Consider the following 15,336-nt stretch of genomic DNA (forward strand, 5'->3'; position numbering starts at 1 on the left):
AAAACCGTTAGAAAATGGAATGGTATTCTTGGAGATTCCAGGTTGGCTTCGAGACGAAAATTTAAGAGCACAGCGATGTGAGGTCACAAAAAGAGACGCAAAATTAAAACGACGAAAGTGACTCGAACGTATTTTCCCTCTGCTAGACACAACCTGAAGCAAAAATTATAAGCAAATAGGAATTGACATCAGAGCGAGATTTCGCTAAAGCAGTTAATTTCGTTAGTACCCTCGAATGTATACATGCGGAACTGTCACATCCTGACCTTAACCTTTCGAACTTCTTTGACCAAATGAAGCTGTAAAAAGAAACCAGGTATTTTTATGGACTCTACTGCTGCTACGAACTTGATGTCAAGCAAGATGGCCCGGCGCCAGTTCGTATTTTCTTATGATATTTCAGTTCGACAAAAGGCATAGAATCGTAGAAAGGTGTCAGTGTTATTCTTGGGATCTCTTTCCATTTATTTTCCGAAGGATAATGATGATGATATTAATTTACCCTGAACGGTTATCCATTTGATCGGAGATACATTTTATTAGTGTTTCTCCGTTATTCAAATATTTTTGCGTCGACTTAATGTCATGTAAAATTGAGATTATCGCGTAAAATCTACTTAAGCTGAGATTTTCTGATAGAGAGCTGAATATTCATATTATTTCCTAGCCACTTCTTTATGTTTCGAAAGTCTTCCGGCTTGCATAAAGGAAAAAATCTGTCAGACTGATCTAAATGAATAATGAATTTTTCTCATTATTTCAGTGACATCAACTTCGAGTGCACAAAACGATTACTAGGTATCCGCCGAGCACCGGATCTCTGCCTGGTATGTTAGGGTGTGGTTTATTGGCCTCTTAAGTCCACTATAGCGTTGGTAGCTGTCCTTGGAAATGGAGTGGTGATGTGGTTGATCTGTACGAGAAGGCGTTTGCACTGCACAGCAAACTGGTTTGTTCTGTCATTAGCTTCAGCTGACTTTTGCACCGGTTTGATTATTACGCTATCGGAGCTTTTTTGCCTTTGGAAACCACAAATGTGTAATTGGCAATTAAAGTGCGCGCAGCTTTTTACAACTATCCAATCAACGTATCGATATACTGCCTCAACGTACTGACATTTGACCGTTTTCTCTACGTGCTTAGGCCCTTACAATATGCCAGGTGCGTGACCTCAAAACTTGTCGTAGGTCTTATTTCCACATCCTGGATGTTTCCAGGAATTTTAACCTTTGTCTCTCTCTTTTGGCTTGAAGCTCCAAGTCACATTCGGGAAGAAGCTAATAAAGTTCATATATTAATCCTGATATTTCTTGTCTCTCTCCTCCCGTCTATCTTTCTGGTTTATTCGTGCATTCGCATATTTTTCGCGGCAATGAAACAGTGACGACTATCGGCCGAGCACATGACTCAATTGAGATTTAATGAAGGAAATGGAGCCGAAAGTCGACGAAATCAGTCGCGTAGACAACGTGAACGTTCCTCGACTGTCAAAGTCCTTGGTGCTGTTATAGTATTTTTTGTACTTTTTTGGATACCCTCTCTGTATCGCGCCGTGTGTGAAACGTTTTATTTTTGTAACGTATCTGAAGCTTTAGTAACGTCCTCGCGGCTTCTTATTTTATTGAACTCGGGAATAAACTTCGCTGTTTATGCGTTCTTGAAAAAGGATACCCGGAAAGAATTGTATTACGCATGCAAAAGGCCAGCGAGAAGATCGAGGGAAAGCATCTTGTTGGTAGAACGATCGTCTAGAGCCAGCAGTGAGTCGAATCGAAGCTCCATAAAAGTGGCGCAATGAACTGAGAAACTACAAAAAAATGGCAGTGGTTGAACAAGATACTTAATTTACTCGTGTTTTTATACTGAGAATCATTTTTCGCATAATTCCAAGCCTTCGTTAGAGTGCCTATGAACGATGGGACTCCGAGAAAATGATATTTTCAAAAGTATGGCAAAGTTATGCCTTTAAATTAACCCTTTCGAAACATGGGATCGTAATTAATGCCTATAAATCTATTAATACTTCCTTCAGGGCGCTCGCACACCCCTCTCAGTCTAAAGAGAGAGAAAAAAATGAAGCTACGGTCTGTTAAATTAGCAGCTCTACACATGCAAGCGGGGTGATTCCTTCGGCACTGTCCTGTTAAATGCAGGTGTATTGTATGTATGACCCGTGAGTCTTGATATCTCAAACCAACAAAGTAAGGCTTGTGCTCCTTTAACGATATATCGGACAAGTCAATGAAACTGATTTTTGAGGTGAAAACGGTGGTCTTAATCAATTTGCAAGGAATTGCTTTGCGGAAGAAAAGCAAGATCGTCTTCTTTTAGGGTCAACCATTTCAAATGCAAGGTGTCGATTGTAGTTTCCCAATACGGTTCTGAAACACAATAATTGTTTGGAATCAGTTGTCACTACCAGACTTCTGTTGGTTGACAAGTTGAGGGACGACAACACGGCGGCTGGTTTTCGTCCATTTCTAACTTTCCTTTCTCCGGAACTGTGGCGAATGCCGATGAACTTAAGGAGTTGAAAGTGCACTGATCAATTAAGATCGACTATCTTACGTCAACGACGCAGACTTCTCATTAGGAATTTGCTTGGAGGTTTCTCTGCACAGAGGATCCGCAATTATATCCAACTACAACTGATAAGTCGAGAAAAGAGATTATCTCTTGGTCGAGAAAGTTACGATTTGTATAATCATGACCATGAGGAAACAGCCTTCCCATTTAAATGATTCGTTCTGAAAACTTCATACTCTTTGGATCGGGGGAACTGAAAGAGAAACTCATCAGAAATAAGTAGCTGAGATCAATGCCATCAGAATCCAGTTTCCAGTCCCTCAAAAAAAGAAAAAGTTAACGCAATACTTATTCTAACACTTTAATAAGTAATAATATTCATCTTCCCTGATATATGCAATAGTCTTGTTTGTTGTATCTTCGAAGGGCAGTATTCGAAATGTAGTTAATCTGTTTAGTTAATATACAAAAATTTTCGTAGAAAACTATCGACATGATCGACATGGCCTTATAATTAGAGAAGGGACTTGCCCGAAGGGACATAGGCAGGATGCTGAATTCCTCCTTCTGAGAACAATAAATAGTTATTTGATTTTGATAATTTGTTTTAAACGTTATGGTTTACCACCTTTTCTTATTGATTCAGCTGCTAAGTTAAACCTGAGTTTTTTTCTAAGCAGGGTCATTTACTAATTAAAACTTAGGAGTACTTTAAATCAAAAAACAACACAAAATGAGCGGATAATTTGATATAGTACTCATAGTTTACATTTGCTAGTTATCTTAATAAGAATCCTGCCAATTAAAGAAAATGGCTCAATAATTTGTAGTGCTAGGTGACAAAAATGAAAATTTCATTAGTATGAAAAGCACACTCACCTTAATCAAATCACTTTAAGTTTAGATACGAGGAATAGTGAAGACAATTCCTAACCATGAAGGTGCCCTTATCCATAATTTGTTTGGTGTTGCTTTTGCTTCAACGTGGTAAGTGTTTCGTACCAGGGACTTAAAGTGGCAAATTAATGGTACCAATATTAATAAGAAGGAAAAAAGATGGCCCCTGATTTACAGGCCAAGAGCCTTAATGGTTGCCCCCCCAGATTTAGACTCAAAATTATGGTCTTTCAACACAAGCATTTGTAAATTCATGATTTCTAAGATGCATCGGTGCCATTTTCGGTTACCTCTTCGTTGGACCAATAGATTTCTGATGTAAAACGCAGAATGCTTGATGAGATAATTTCTGTAGAATTGATACAAACTTTGGGTAGCACCTTTTTTTGGACAAAAAACTAGGGACCGGATCAATTACTCATTTTCACATGTTCCGATATGTTGCATTAGATAACACATAAGAGTCAAGCGTGGCTATAATGGGTTTTAATACCGTTTAACACCATCATCTGGAACTTGGAGCACTTATGACAAAAATTATAATGAAAAGCACTGAATACATATTTAAACTAGTCGAAATCTTGTGGGTCAGTTGCATCTTGTGTACCAAGATGAACCAAAAGACGAGTATTAAGTGATTTTAATCACTATAGGAATCCAACTTTTCAGAATACACCGTCCCAATTGTTCTTTAGTTATGCCGTAGTATTTCAAATGTTTCCTAATTAGTTTTGCTGCTCCTTAGGCAATTCCTTGTTTCTAAATTGATTTGTTGATGGTTGCTTCTGATTGGCTGTTGTAAAAAGCTTTGTCACGGTATTCCTCGCTCAGTCATATGGGCTCCTGTACATATCTTAACTGTAGGTGATTTCAATTCTGTAGGAACTCTATCTCATGGATGCGTCATTAGTATTGCATTGCTTCCATGATCAGTATACCACAGCCTGTATAAGGACTTTTTGGATTAGTAATTAATGCCATATTTTTCTGGACAAGTATCCAGAGGAAACAGTCTGAGAAGTACTACTTTGATGTACGAATCATTTTATTATTTCGTTACACGAAGGTGAATGTTTGTCGTGCTATGAATGCTTGGAATCTTCCTCGTGGGGCCAGTGCACGAAGCATCAGGAACCTCGTTATTGTGAACCCGGATGGAAATGTGTGATCATGAAAGAGAAGGCGGAGGGTAAGAACGAGTACTACTACCGAAGAACGTGCAGTGAAGAGTCAGTGTGTAAAGAATTCTGTAAGGACAAACGGGACTGCTTCTACTCTTGTTGTGACAGCGATAACTGCAATAAGGGGGAAATCTGAGGAAATCACTCCAAGTTAACTCAACACATGCATCAGTTTTGGATATGATATCAATAAAAGGATTTACCTGTTTTGGTTTGAAATTTTAGCTGTAGCGAATGCTCAATACTACTGAGAGAAAAACTCCCGAAAGGGATTTCACGGTTTCGAATATTTTATAGGTCTTTCACTTTTACGTCGATTATTTGTCGCTTTTTTTCAGACCAACCAGTTGTACACTGGTGAGTCACTGAGGTGAAAATGTTAAATTTAAAGCGGCTGGCGAATAAAGGGGAATTTTTTGAGTGTAGAATTAATTAGCACGGACTCAAAGTCGTAATTCGCTGAAATTTCCGCTTGGGAAAAGCAAAACTAGATTACAATTTTGGCACTCAGAATAACTTACAAACAGAGGTCAACCCAGTAGCTCAGGGCTATACCTCGCAATGGCCGACTTAAAGAGGGTTTTCCACTGCCTGCCTCTGGCTCCACCTCGGGAGTTTTATGCTTTTTCACAGATGAAAAATAATGTTTTAAAGAATGGTTTTGAACTGATTGACTCAGATATCGGAAAATATTGCCTGAGGAGGAAAACAAAGCGTAAAAAGAAAACGATTGAAATTGCATGTCGCATATTAGAAAATTACAGCTCAACGAAAAAGAATCAGCGTCATGTCAAATGAATAATCTCGTGACTTTCCTTTTATGTAAGGCGAACAAAGCATCTTCGACAGAGGCTCATCGTGACGTAAAAAAAACACAAGAAAAAAACTAGGGCCTTTGAAAAACAAAAGAGATATGTGGAATAATATATGTTCTTAAAAGTATCTTTAATTCTGTCTTGAAAAAATAATGCTTTCCTGTTTTATTTCTTGTGAAAAAAAAAAACACCTTTTAAATTCAGGTAAAAACAAGAAGCGAATTAGACTAAATAGGGCCAAGTAATTAAATTCGAAATCAAATTTACTTGAAATTAAGAACTGAAGTAAAATGATTAATCAGGCAAACTGAACAAATAAAAGAGAAATTTGAATAAGCTAATTGAAATATAAACCATCGAATTTGACTTCTGTTGGAGGAAACCGTGAATGAGTTCAACGCGCCTTTCCAGTTGACTTTTTCCCGAAGTTTAATATACGAAAAATCGGCCGTTTTGAGCCGAGGAAGTTGATGAGAGAAGCGAGATATAAATACTGCAAATGTCTTGTTTTGCATTCGGTAAACAATCGCATCAAAAGCAAATATATAAGGTAAATGATTAAACCAAATGATGATATGAGATTTCTTCCTCTTTCTATTTACATTAGAGACTGACAAATGTGCCATATATTTGTTCGGATTTTTTTCTTTTAAGAATTTCGCAATAGCGTAGGTTCCCTTTTTATTGGAGGTTGTTTTTTTAGGTTTTTTCTTTTACGTTTTTCGGCTCTGTCTCATTTTGTGTCGGGACTTACGACTGAATTAGAAAATAGAACAAAATTTTTAACAGAAAAGGGATCTGCGAAGCAAAATAATTTGGTAATGTTAATATTGGAAATGTAGAATTAACGAGCCCTTTCAAATGTTTGATTTTGATGCATGGCGAGAGTCGGGAAATTGCTTAAAAAGACTAAGAATGAAAAAACGAGATAAAAGATATATATATTGTAAAGGAGGACAAGCATGATATTTATTTCAGGCAGTGTATTAATTATAAGTAAATTTTGATTCAAGCTGACTAGCACAGTTTCTTAATCGAAGTGAACAAGAAACGCGGAACTTTAAAAATTGCCTCGATAGGCGTTTTTGTTAAAAAACCTGTGCTGTGGTTCGGTTAGGAGATGGTGAATAGATCAAATAGACAATAAAATACAGGCTTAAATAGTAATTTACTTTGTATAGATTAGTTTGCATTTAAAGACGACCTACTCTATGAAGAGCCAACGAAAGCTGAGGATTGAAGACATTGAAGAGTACTTGATTTTCATCGTTTTAATAGTAAACTTCTGTCGATGTCATTTTCTGTTGGACTTCAATTTTTCTGTTATTAACGCTGTAGCAAAAACTTTTTTGATTGAAATGTGTATGGCTTTGACATTTCCGCATCAAAAACCGGCCGCTTTCCAAGGTAAATATTTATCTCCGGTTTTTTTACCTACGATTCCTGTTTGATAAGCAATCACCGCAAAAAAGAAGGAGATTAACTTCATCGTGGATCGTGCCATAAAAAATGGCTTGACCAGATTTCATAAAAAAATGTATTCTAGAGGAGATTCAAAACAAGATGCATATCTTTCTTTTTTACCGTCACATTCAACCGTTCAACTGATCAACTGCCTCAAACCTTAAGGCGGCGAAATACGAGATACAAAAACCCTCAACTTGGCGCGCAACATTGTTTCGTTGCAAGTTTTGGTTGATGTTTCTCGTTTTTCACCTTGCGTGATCAACTTGTCTCGCAACAAAAACATCTGTTGCAGGTTGAAGAAATTTATGGCTCAAAGTTGATCCGCGCTCTACTTTTCGCAACAAATTTCTTCAACCTGCGACAAATGTTTTTGTTGCGAGACAAGTTGATCACGCAAGGTGAAAAACGAGAAACATCGACCAAAACTTGCAACGAAATAATGTTGCGCGCCAAGTTGAGGGTTTTCGTATCCCGTATTTCGCCGCCTTTACCGTGTTTCTGTATTTCACGTCAAGGTAAAAAAACAAAAAAAAAACAAAAAAAAAATCAGAATCTCCAATATGTTACTTTCCGTAAATATAATAACTGAAGGTGTTTTTTTTCTTGTCATGTTATCTATTAACATCTGAGAAGATCAGTCTTTTGATCGCAACTTTCGGTGTTATATGTACTAATAGTACCCTCAAAAGACTAACGTTTCCTCTCATCATGGGGGAAAGCCGAGCATAAAGAATGTATTAAGATCAGTTTTACTAATGAATTGAGGATTAAAAGTTTGTATGCGTGTTGTAAATTTCGTTCGCTTTTCTTTATTGGTGGTTATTGTACTACGTTAGGTCGAAAAATAACAAGTTAGACGACATATAAAACTTTCTTATTTTTTTCCAAAGGAAGGTTTGCCCAAATGACTACCAACATCAAAGAAATGGCCTTAAATTTTACTCTTTATTTTGACAATCTGACGAGAAAAATCCAAAATCGGAAAAAGTGGCAAAGTACCCACGTGATTTTGGATCTTGCGAGGTTTAATTTCGCTCGTAACAGTATCTGGCAATGGCCCCGTTGTTTTCATGATCTTAACTGGAAGAAATCCTCGCACCGCTTGTAACTACATCGTCCTGTCCCTGTGTTTGGCAGACATATGTGTTGGACTACCTCTTCCTCCGTGTTCTTTCATCTGCCGGCAGGAAGGAGTTTCCTGTAAAATGGCTGTATTCTTTGCGGCTTTTAACGCGATATCAGCCATTTCAGTCGCCAATACCTACTTGTTTACTTTCGACAGATACATAGCGGTTGTGCATGCTCTGAAGTACCGCACGTTCATTAGTCAACGCAAGTTCTCCTCCTGACACTGAGTAGATGGGTGTTTCCCGCAGCAAATGCCTTTCTACCACCCACATGGCTTATAACCACACCTCTGACGAAGATAAAAATCAAGCGAAGAAAAGCTACACCGCAGCTGTGTTAATACTTTTCGAATTCCTACCACCTATAATTTTGGTATTTATGTACTTAAAAATACTCCTCACGACTCGTGCACTCAGGAGAAAAAATGAGAAGCAGCTTGCTCAACTGAGCTTCAACCAAGCTTCCAATGATAACCTTATACCAAATTCACGAATAAGACTTCAAGAGAGGTCTGTACGAGTTGTTGAGGCTATGGTTATCCTGTCTGTGTTGTGCTGGACGTTTGATATCTATAAGTCAACTGCAGGCATTATTTGGAGTGTTCGTCGAAAAAAAATGTATTAGTCCAAGTTTCCTTGCTTTTCATTTATACAAACTCTGCCGTTAACCCCGTTGTATATGCGTTGTCGAAAAGAGACATTCGAACTGAGATACGCAGACTAAGGCGATGTCATAACCAGTAACTTGCTATTGTGGTTCGAGATTTGCGTTTTCGTCTTTTTTTTTTTTCTTTTTTTTTTTAATTTTTTTTTTCACTATTGTCAATTGACTATGTTTGTTAAATTTATTAAGAATAGAAAGAATGTTTTGCTCTTCTATTTTTCTGTACTATTTTGTTACTACCTAAAATTTCTTTATTCTCCTCACAACTTTTCGCTGCCGGAGCAGCTTAAACATGAATACCTTGATAAACAGGTTTTCGTTTACTTCACAAGCTGAAATTGTTGAAACGGCTCTGGAAACCTATTAAAGAAAATTCCTTCGAAAAGAAAACTTATCTAACATTTTTATTAAATTGGATATATCAACAAAGTTGGAATGACCACCATAACGATTACAAAAGCTGACGTTTCGAGCTTTAGCCCTTCGCTCCGACGAAGGGCTAACGCTCGAAACGTCAGCTTTTGTAATCGTTACGGTGGCCAATTTACCATTTCAACTTTGTTGATATATCCAAATTATTTCGTTACTCCCACCGACGCAGCCCCAAACAGTTTCTTTCTAAACTATCAGCCTTTATTTTTTTTTTTAAATTTTCCTTAAATGAATCATACCAATGCCTATTTCTAAAACTGCAATAAAAACGATAGGTTATCGTGCTTGCTAAAGGGATATGATGGGTCAGTGTTACCCCATTTATGCTTCTACTGCTACTCATCATGCATGTTATTTCAGTGGTATCCAATACATTCTGCGGTAGCTGGAAGTAGGGGTTTTTAAAGTAAAAATTTAAAGCCAATACGTAAGAACAAGAATGGGGAAAAACTTCTCAGAATTTTTTTTAATCGAATTACTAACACGACAAACGCAACCTGTCTACTTTGCATTTAGAATTCATATGCATGAGCCACATAATTTTTAAATTATGTATATATTAAAATATATATTTTAGAAGATAATAAAATAAAAATAAAATAAAATAAATAAAAAAAGCCAACACACAATAAACGTCTTTGAGACATTATGAGGGCACTTATTCCAATCTTATACAGAAAATAGCGATGTTATAGTTTTTCAAATGAGGATCCGTGGTATGTTTTAAAATGTTAACTGTCCTCAAAACGAAAAATGAAATTCAGGCACTTCAGTTCGTTAGATCCATTTTTTTCTATAATATGATGTTTACACGCACTATGATGGCAATATAGACGCCATGGGAATAAGAAATCATTGTTTTTAAAATATGCGCAAGGAAGCTATGTAAATACTAAGTCAACAGAAAAGTATGATTTGAGCAAACACGTTGTCAAAACATGTAAAGGGTTTCTAAGAAACATATTTTGAATTAACACACACTTTAACAATGAAAACGTCTCTCGATGAAATTCAGCTTTCTCAAACTGAATCTAAAAAAAACTTGGATTCAAATTTGCTCGAGTATCGATTTTGAACAGCTCCCCAATCATAAACATTATAAGAGCTTTCCTAGGGAGGTGATCTACTCCAAAGGAAAGTTTCCAAGGGAATACCTTAAAAGTATCCTTAAAAACGTTGAAGAAGTAATAATAATAGCATTCTTTATCTTTCTTCACCTTATATTCTGCGAAATCTTTGTTCCCCGAGATTTCGGTTAAGTATCAATGCAAATCTGTAATATAGTTTTCCTCAGTTTCATGTTGGTCTCAAATTGTTTTCCGTCTTAACTCAAATATACCAAGTGTCAGTATTTTGACATGCAAGAAACACTTTTATGATAGAAAACCGCTTGAAAGCATAAATACAATTAAGCGTCTTTTGCTATGTCAGGTTATTCTTCATGAAATGCTATCAAGAGTACGAAGATGTAACTTATATAGTTTTCATATTTAAATTTGTTTCAAATTCTCCTCCGCTCGTTGCTATTCGTAGTTGAACGCTTTTCGCCGTTCTGTTCTTTGATCTTCCGGCTCCAACACTTCGTAGATACAGATTTCATAGGAACAGAAGCACACGACAAAAGGAAGAGGGCGCGGAGAAGAACACCCTTGGAAAAATTTAAGATTTATTGAGTAACACCCTAACTGTGTGATACACATAACTGTAACAGTGCTGGTCGTCTAGTAATACACTGACTGTCCAGCCAATCGGGTTTCCGTCCTCAGTTCTTGCACTTGAATGTCATTCCCTTTAATGAAGGCAAACGTGATATTGAGCTCCCTTCTGATATCTTGTTTAAGAATAGCATACACTAATGGATTAGCTGCGGTATTGCCCACCAAAAAAATCCTCGAGGCGTACACCATTGAGAGCGGTACAATGCACAAGGAGAAACTGTCGCAAAGACCTCTGTAGATAGTGAAAGACCAGCACAATATGAAGAAGAAGATTACTGCGCCAAGAACAAGAACGGAATAAGACTTTCGACTCCCTTGTCTAACATTCCGTTGGGGAATTGCCGAGTTGCTGGTGACTTGCTTTATTTGAACTCGGTGATGCCTTGAATGCTTTAGGGTAATGCGCGATATTTTGGCGAAGGCAAACAAAAGACTAACACAAGGTAAAACGGCAAATGTAAATATTTGTATAACTCTGAAGATCCTTTCGGCGTCTTTGGCTTTGGTAGTTGAGATCAATGTAATGCAAAGAGATGGTATGAGATATAGAAATATGGGCAGCGTCCATCCTATAAAAATAGTTGATGTGATTCGTTTAGGAGACATTAAGACGGGATAGCGCAAAGGAAATACCACTCGACAAAATCTATCTCCTGCCATTGCACACACGTTCACCACCGACGTACAAAGAAAGTAATTGCAGAAGTTCCAGAATATGAGAGAGCACTGTACACCTAATAGATCACAAATGAAAGCTCCCGGTATTGTCGTGATGGATATTAGTAAATCCGAACACGAGAGGGACAGAATGAAGCTATTGGAGGTTGTTTGCAGCCTTCGACGAGTTGCAATTAAGAAGATGACTACAGAATTACCAACGATTGCGACCACTCCAATCATACCCAAGATGATCCAAAACCAAACCTCATCTTTCTTTGAACCTTTAGCAGGAGAAGTCTGCGTTGCATTAACAGATTCGTTCCTTATATCCATGAAACTCAAATGTTTTGATCACTTCAGTTCAATTCTTACAACCCAAAAAAATTGGTCGCTTTTTAGTCGTGGACGTTTTAAGATCAAGAGAAGCCTTTGCGCGCTGGTATCTGATAAGTTCGTGATAACTTATACACTTATGATGCACTATACGCGAACTTTAAAGTCTAACGACTCGTGGCTGTGTATTTTTATATCAACGCCCCACGTAGAAGTCATATATTAAAATTTTATAGATAGCGCTTCAATCTTTTCATTGGTTCTCCAGACAGTTTTCAGCATTAATTGTTGACGTATGTCAATTTATCTCTAAACTTTAGATTGCCTCGGAAATAAGAGCAGCTGCTTCCCTTGCAACATTTTCTGAAGAACATGCAAATAAGGTCATTTATTTTTTTAAGTTTACTTTTGTGTATGTCTTTGCCGCCTATGACTGAGATTGCTCAATAACGAATAGAAGTTAAAAAGGAAAAAGCATCAATGTAGATAAATTCAAACAGTTAAATTTCCCATTTATCTTATTTGTCTAATGTTCATTCGAATGCTAATTTCCATGTATTAACTTCCAAACCTGACAAGCTTTATCGTGTTAAGTCTGAAAGCAACGTTAATGATGAAAAACGGCAAAATTGGATCAGTCGAGTTCAAAGAAAAGGCCACAGAAGAAAGCAATGATTTCTTCTTTCAGTTAAAGTTTACAAAGCTAGGTCGGTGGCAGTGCTTAATATAAATATTTATATGCTAACGGAAATAGTGGGATAAGCCGGTCACGGAACAAAAACGTGTCATTCGCCTGTTGTTTAAATTCAAGAAGTCAAATACATTGACACACAAACAATTTTTTTCTCTTCTTTTTCTTTTGTTTTTTCTTTTAGCCAAGCACTTTGCTACGCGGCGCACTCACAGCATTAAGCCCTCTCGTTGCAAGCAGTCTAAGATTTTGAGGTGTGCACGTACCCTTTATTAAATCTTAATTTGTTTCCTTTCATGCATTAAAAACATTTGTTCCTGAAAGAAGAGCCCACAAAAACTCTCCGGTTACATTGAAAGAACTATTTTCACTCTCAATGATAAAAGGAGACAGCCTGTCACTTGAGAGATAACTTCGAGAAACAAGTAGGTCGAAGAGACCGGAGCGCCTCGCGAAAAGAAAAAAACATATATATATTTTTTTATTTTTATGATCAGAACAAATACTATTTTTCCATGACAAGAAAAGGGTGTTGATACATTATTCAAGATCGTCTGTTTAAAATACCCTGTGATTGTTCACAAATTCATTCTAAGCTGCTAAACGTGACCAATCGGAAACATTTGAAAAAATACAGACGGATTTGGCGTGTCAATCGTTTTGGTGCCCTTGACATTTTACTTGTTATAGTTTTTATATTAAAATCGGAAATAAACCACATGACCGTTTTTTGCTGTTTCGTTTTTTTGCTAACTGTCTCATATATGATGGGGGAGATTTTGCAGTGCACTCAATTGAAAAAATGTACTTTTTTACCTCCAAGATTCCTTGTCATAAATTCATCGATCAAAAGCGAATTTTTTTGCAGTTTACAAACCGTTTTCAAACTTCAAGCGTAAATGATTGGGTTTAATGAGCTGGGCGAGAAACTGAGGTGAAAATAAAAAACTAATCGATAAATGTAGCCCATCACGTACGAACAAAACCAATATGCGCATACAGCGTTATGATAATCAATTTAATAATGATCCAATAAAGTTGAACAAAGCTCTGCCCGATTTCTTTCAGCGGTGATGTGTTTAATTAACCAACGCCTCCAAATGATTTAACGATAATACAAACATTTCGTGCCAGAAGCTAGATTTTTTAATTTCACACGCCAACGCACGACGGAAATACTTTGTTTTTTTGGTGCAGTTATAGTTAGTGTTCTTTCCTTCTCCTTTTGCACTGTTACTAAAAAACCTTTCGAAACGTTGGAGCTGCAGATAAAAATCTGATTAACTGCTTTATCTCATCTCGAATATCACTCTTTAGTAAAGCGTCATGGGTAATTCTTTTGTTCTTTTTTATGTAACCATAACGATTTCCCATGGGCAGTTTCACTGTGGGGACAGAGGTCATACTAAAAATACAGACTTCCCGTGGGTAAGGTCTCACTTTCCCGTGGGAAAAAGGTCTAGTGTAACCACAGCTATTGAAAGTCACAGCAGAATTAAACGAAAGAAATAGTATTGATGTTTGGACAAATAGTAGCGAAACTGTACAGGCGTTGTAATGATTGCAAAATGCCCTGTAAGCTGACAACACCCAACGTATTTCAAACATGATTAAAACAGCAAAAAAAGCCTGAACAATTGATTTTTCAATTTTCCTTTTCCGCTGGGTTCTGATGTCCAAATCAAAGCTAATAGCTATTTCTAAAGCTTTTATCCGGCGACTTTGGTTTCTAATAATAGAATATAGGTGGGTTAACGGTTAAAAGCATAACAATGCAAGGGAGAATTTCAAATAAAAGCAGAACTATCCCCGAGTATATTTGATTCACTTGCTCTGCTCCATTAAACGTACTTTGGATGTGTCTTGCACAGCTGGCAAACTCCATTTGAACTTCTTCCAACATAGAGGCATTAGCGTTATCATGATGGGCAGAACCCACGCCAAGGCAATCAGTCGTAGTGCCATTGAAATATCCATGGAAGACGCATACCGAAGAGGTCTTGTAATATCTATGTAAGGATCAAAAGTCGTGATGCAGAGGTTCCCGACTGAAGCATACAGAAGCAAGTTGTCGAACATGACGAGTAGTTCGAAATTAGCACCGTCGATCCAGAACGTGTAGGCGATGTAGGATGGTGCCACAATCAGTCCGACGGAGAAGATCTGCAATCGATAACGACAGGATGAACCAATTTGGCGTCACATGAAGTCTTGTGCGATTAACGATCAAGCATATGACGAGAGAATTTTTACAGATTGTTACAAAAGCAGTCACAGAAACTAGTGTCCAGTACCAATAGGATTCCTTTCCTTCAACAGTGTTGGTTGCTGACATGGATGCAAATTTGTTTTGATGATTTTTATCACCCACGTAACACAACGAAATGAATAGATGATATTAATTAATTTCATCAGAAATATTTCTGGTCTCTCAGTATAAGAAAACAAGGGACAATGTGGGATTATTCTCAATATACATCTATGTACAAAATGTAGAATCTAATAAACAAAAAAAATTGAAAACTAACTGAAATATTTAATTGAAACAAATCCAATATTTCAATAGCATTGTACACGGTATACTGAGTTGAAAGCAATCTTTCCCATACCCATTATGTATGGGATAAAGTTAACAAGAAATGTTGATAAATTGACTTCTTTTACGGTATAATTGTGATCAGATCCTACAACGGAAAGGAGGAAGCTACTCGAATTTGCCTCGCTCACTCAGTAAGGCTTGGTAGCTCAGTTGGTAGAGGCACCTAAATAGTGTTTGGCACAGGTTCCAATCCCGTCGAAACCTGAATATCAATTTTCAGGCTTCG

General features: G+C 37.1%; 2 protein-coding genes and 1 pseudogene across 2 annotated transcripts; 2 read left to right on the forward strand and 1 right to left on the reverse strand.

The window, feature by feature from the left end:
- The first annotated feature begins 14 nt into the window (after positions 1–14).
- On the forward strand, positions 15–2,039 carry LOC148741506 (adenosine receptor A2a-like; annotated as a pseudogene).
- A 1,336-nt stretch (positions 2,040–3,375) lies between these two features.
- On the forward strand, positions 3,376–4,811 carry LOC111336639 (uncharacterized). Its single transcript, XM_022942762.2, has 2 exons — positions 3,376–3,513; positions 4,490–4,811. Exons 1-2 carry the CDS (start codon positions 3,462–3,464, stop codon positions 4,738–4,740), a joined length of 303 nt encoding a protein of 100 aa, XP_022798497.1. The 5' UTR covers positions 3,376–3,461; the 3' UTR covers positions 4,741–4,811.
- Positions 4,812–9,549: 4,738 nt separating this feature from the next.
- LOC111336634 (octopamine receptor beta-2R-like) lies at positions 9,550–12,013 on the reverse strand. The gene has a single exon (XM_022942758.2). The coding sequence runs from the start codon at positions 11,818–11,820 to the stop codon at positions 10,831–10,833; it is 990 nt and encodes a 329-aa protein (XP_022798493.2). The 5' UTR covers positions 11,821–12,013; the 3' UTR covers positions 9,550–10,830.
- Between the last annotated feature and the right edge of the window lie 3,323 nt (positions 12,014–15,336).

Source organism: Stylophora pistillata, chromosome 1 (genome assembly GCF_964205215.1).
Source record: "Stylophora pistillata chromosome 1, jaStyPist1.2, whole genome shotgun sequence".
NCBI classification, from domain to species: Eukaryota; Metazoa; Cnidaria; class Anthozoa; order Scleractinia; family Pocilloporidae; genus Stylophora; species Stylophora pistillata.

Coding starts and splice junctions, on each gene's coding strand:
- LOC111336634 (XM_022942758.2), bottom strand. CDS start 11,820: ATGGATATAAGGAACGAATCTGTTAATGCAACGCAGACTTCTCCTGCT.
- LOC111336639 (XM_022942762.2), top strand. CDS start 3,462: ATGAAGGTGCCCTTATCCATAATTTGTTTGGTGTTGCTTTTGCTTCAA. Junction 3,514..4,489: donor GTTGCTTTTGCTTCAACGTG/GTAAGTGTTTCG, acceptor CGTTACACGAAG/GTGAATGTTTGTCGTGCTAT.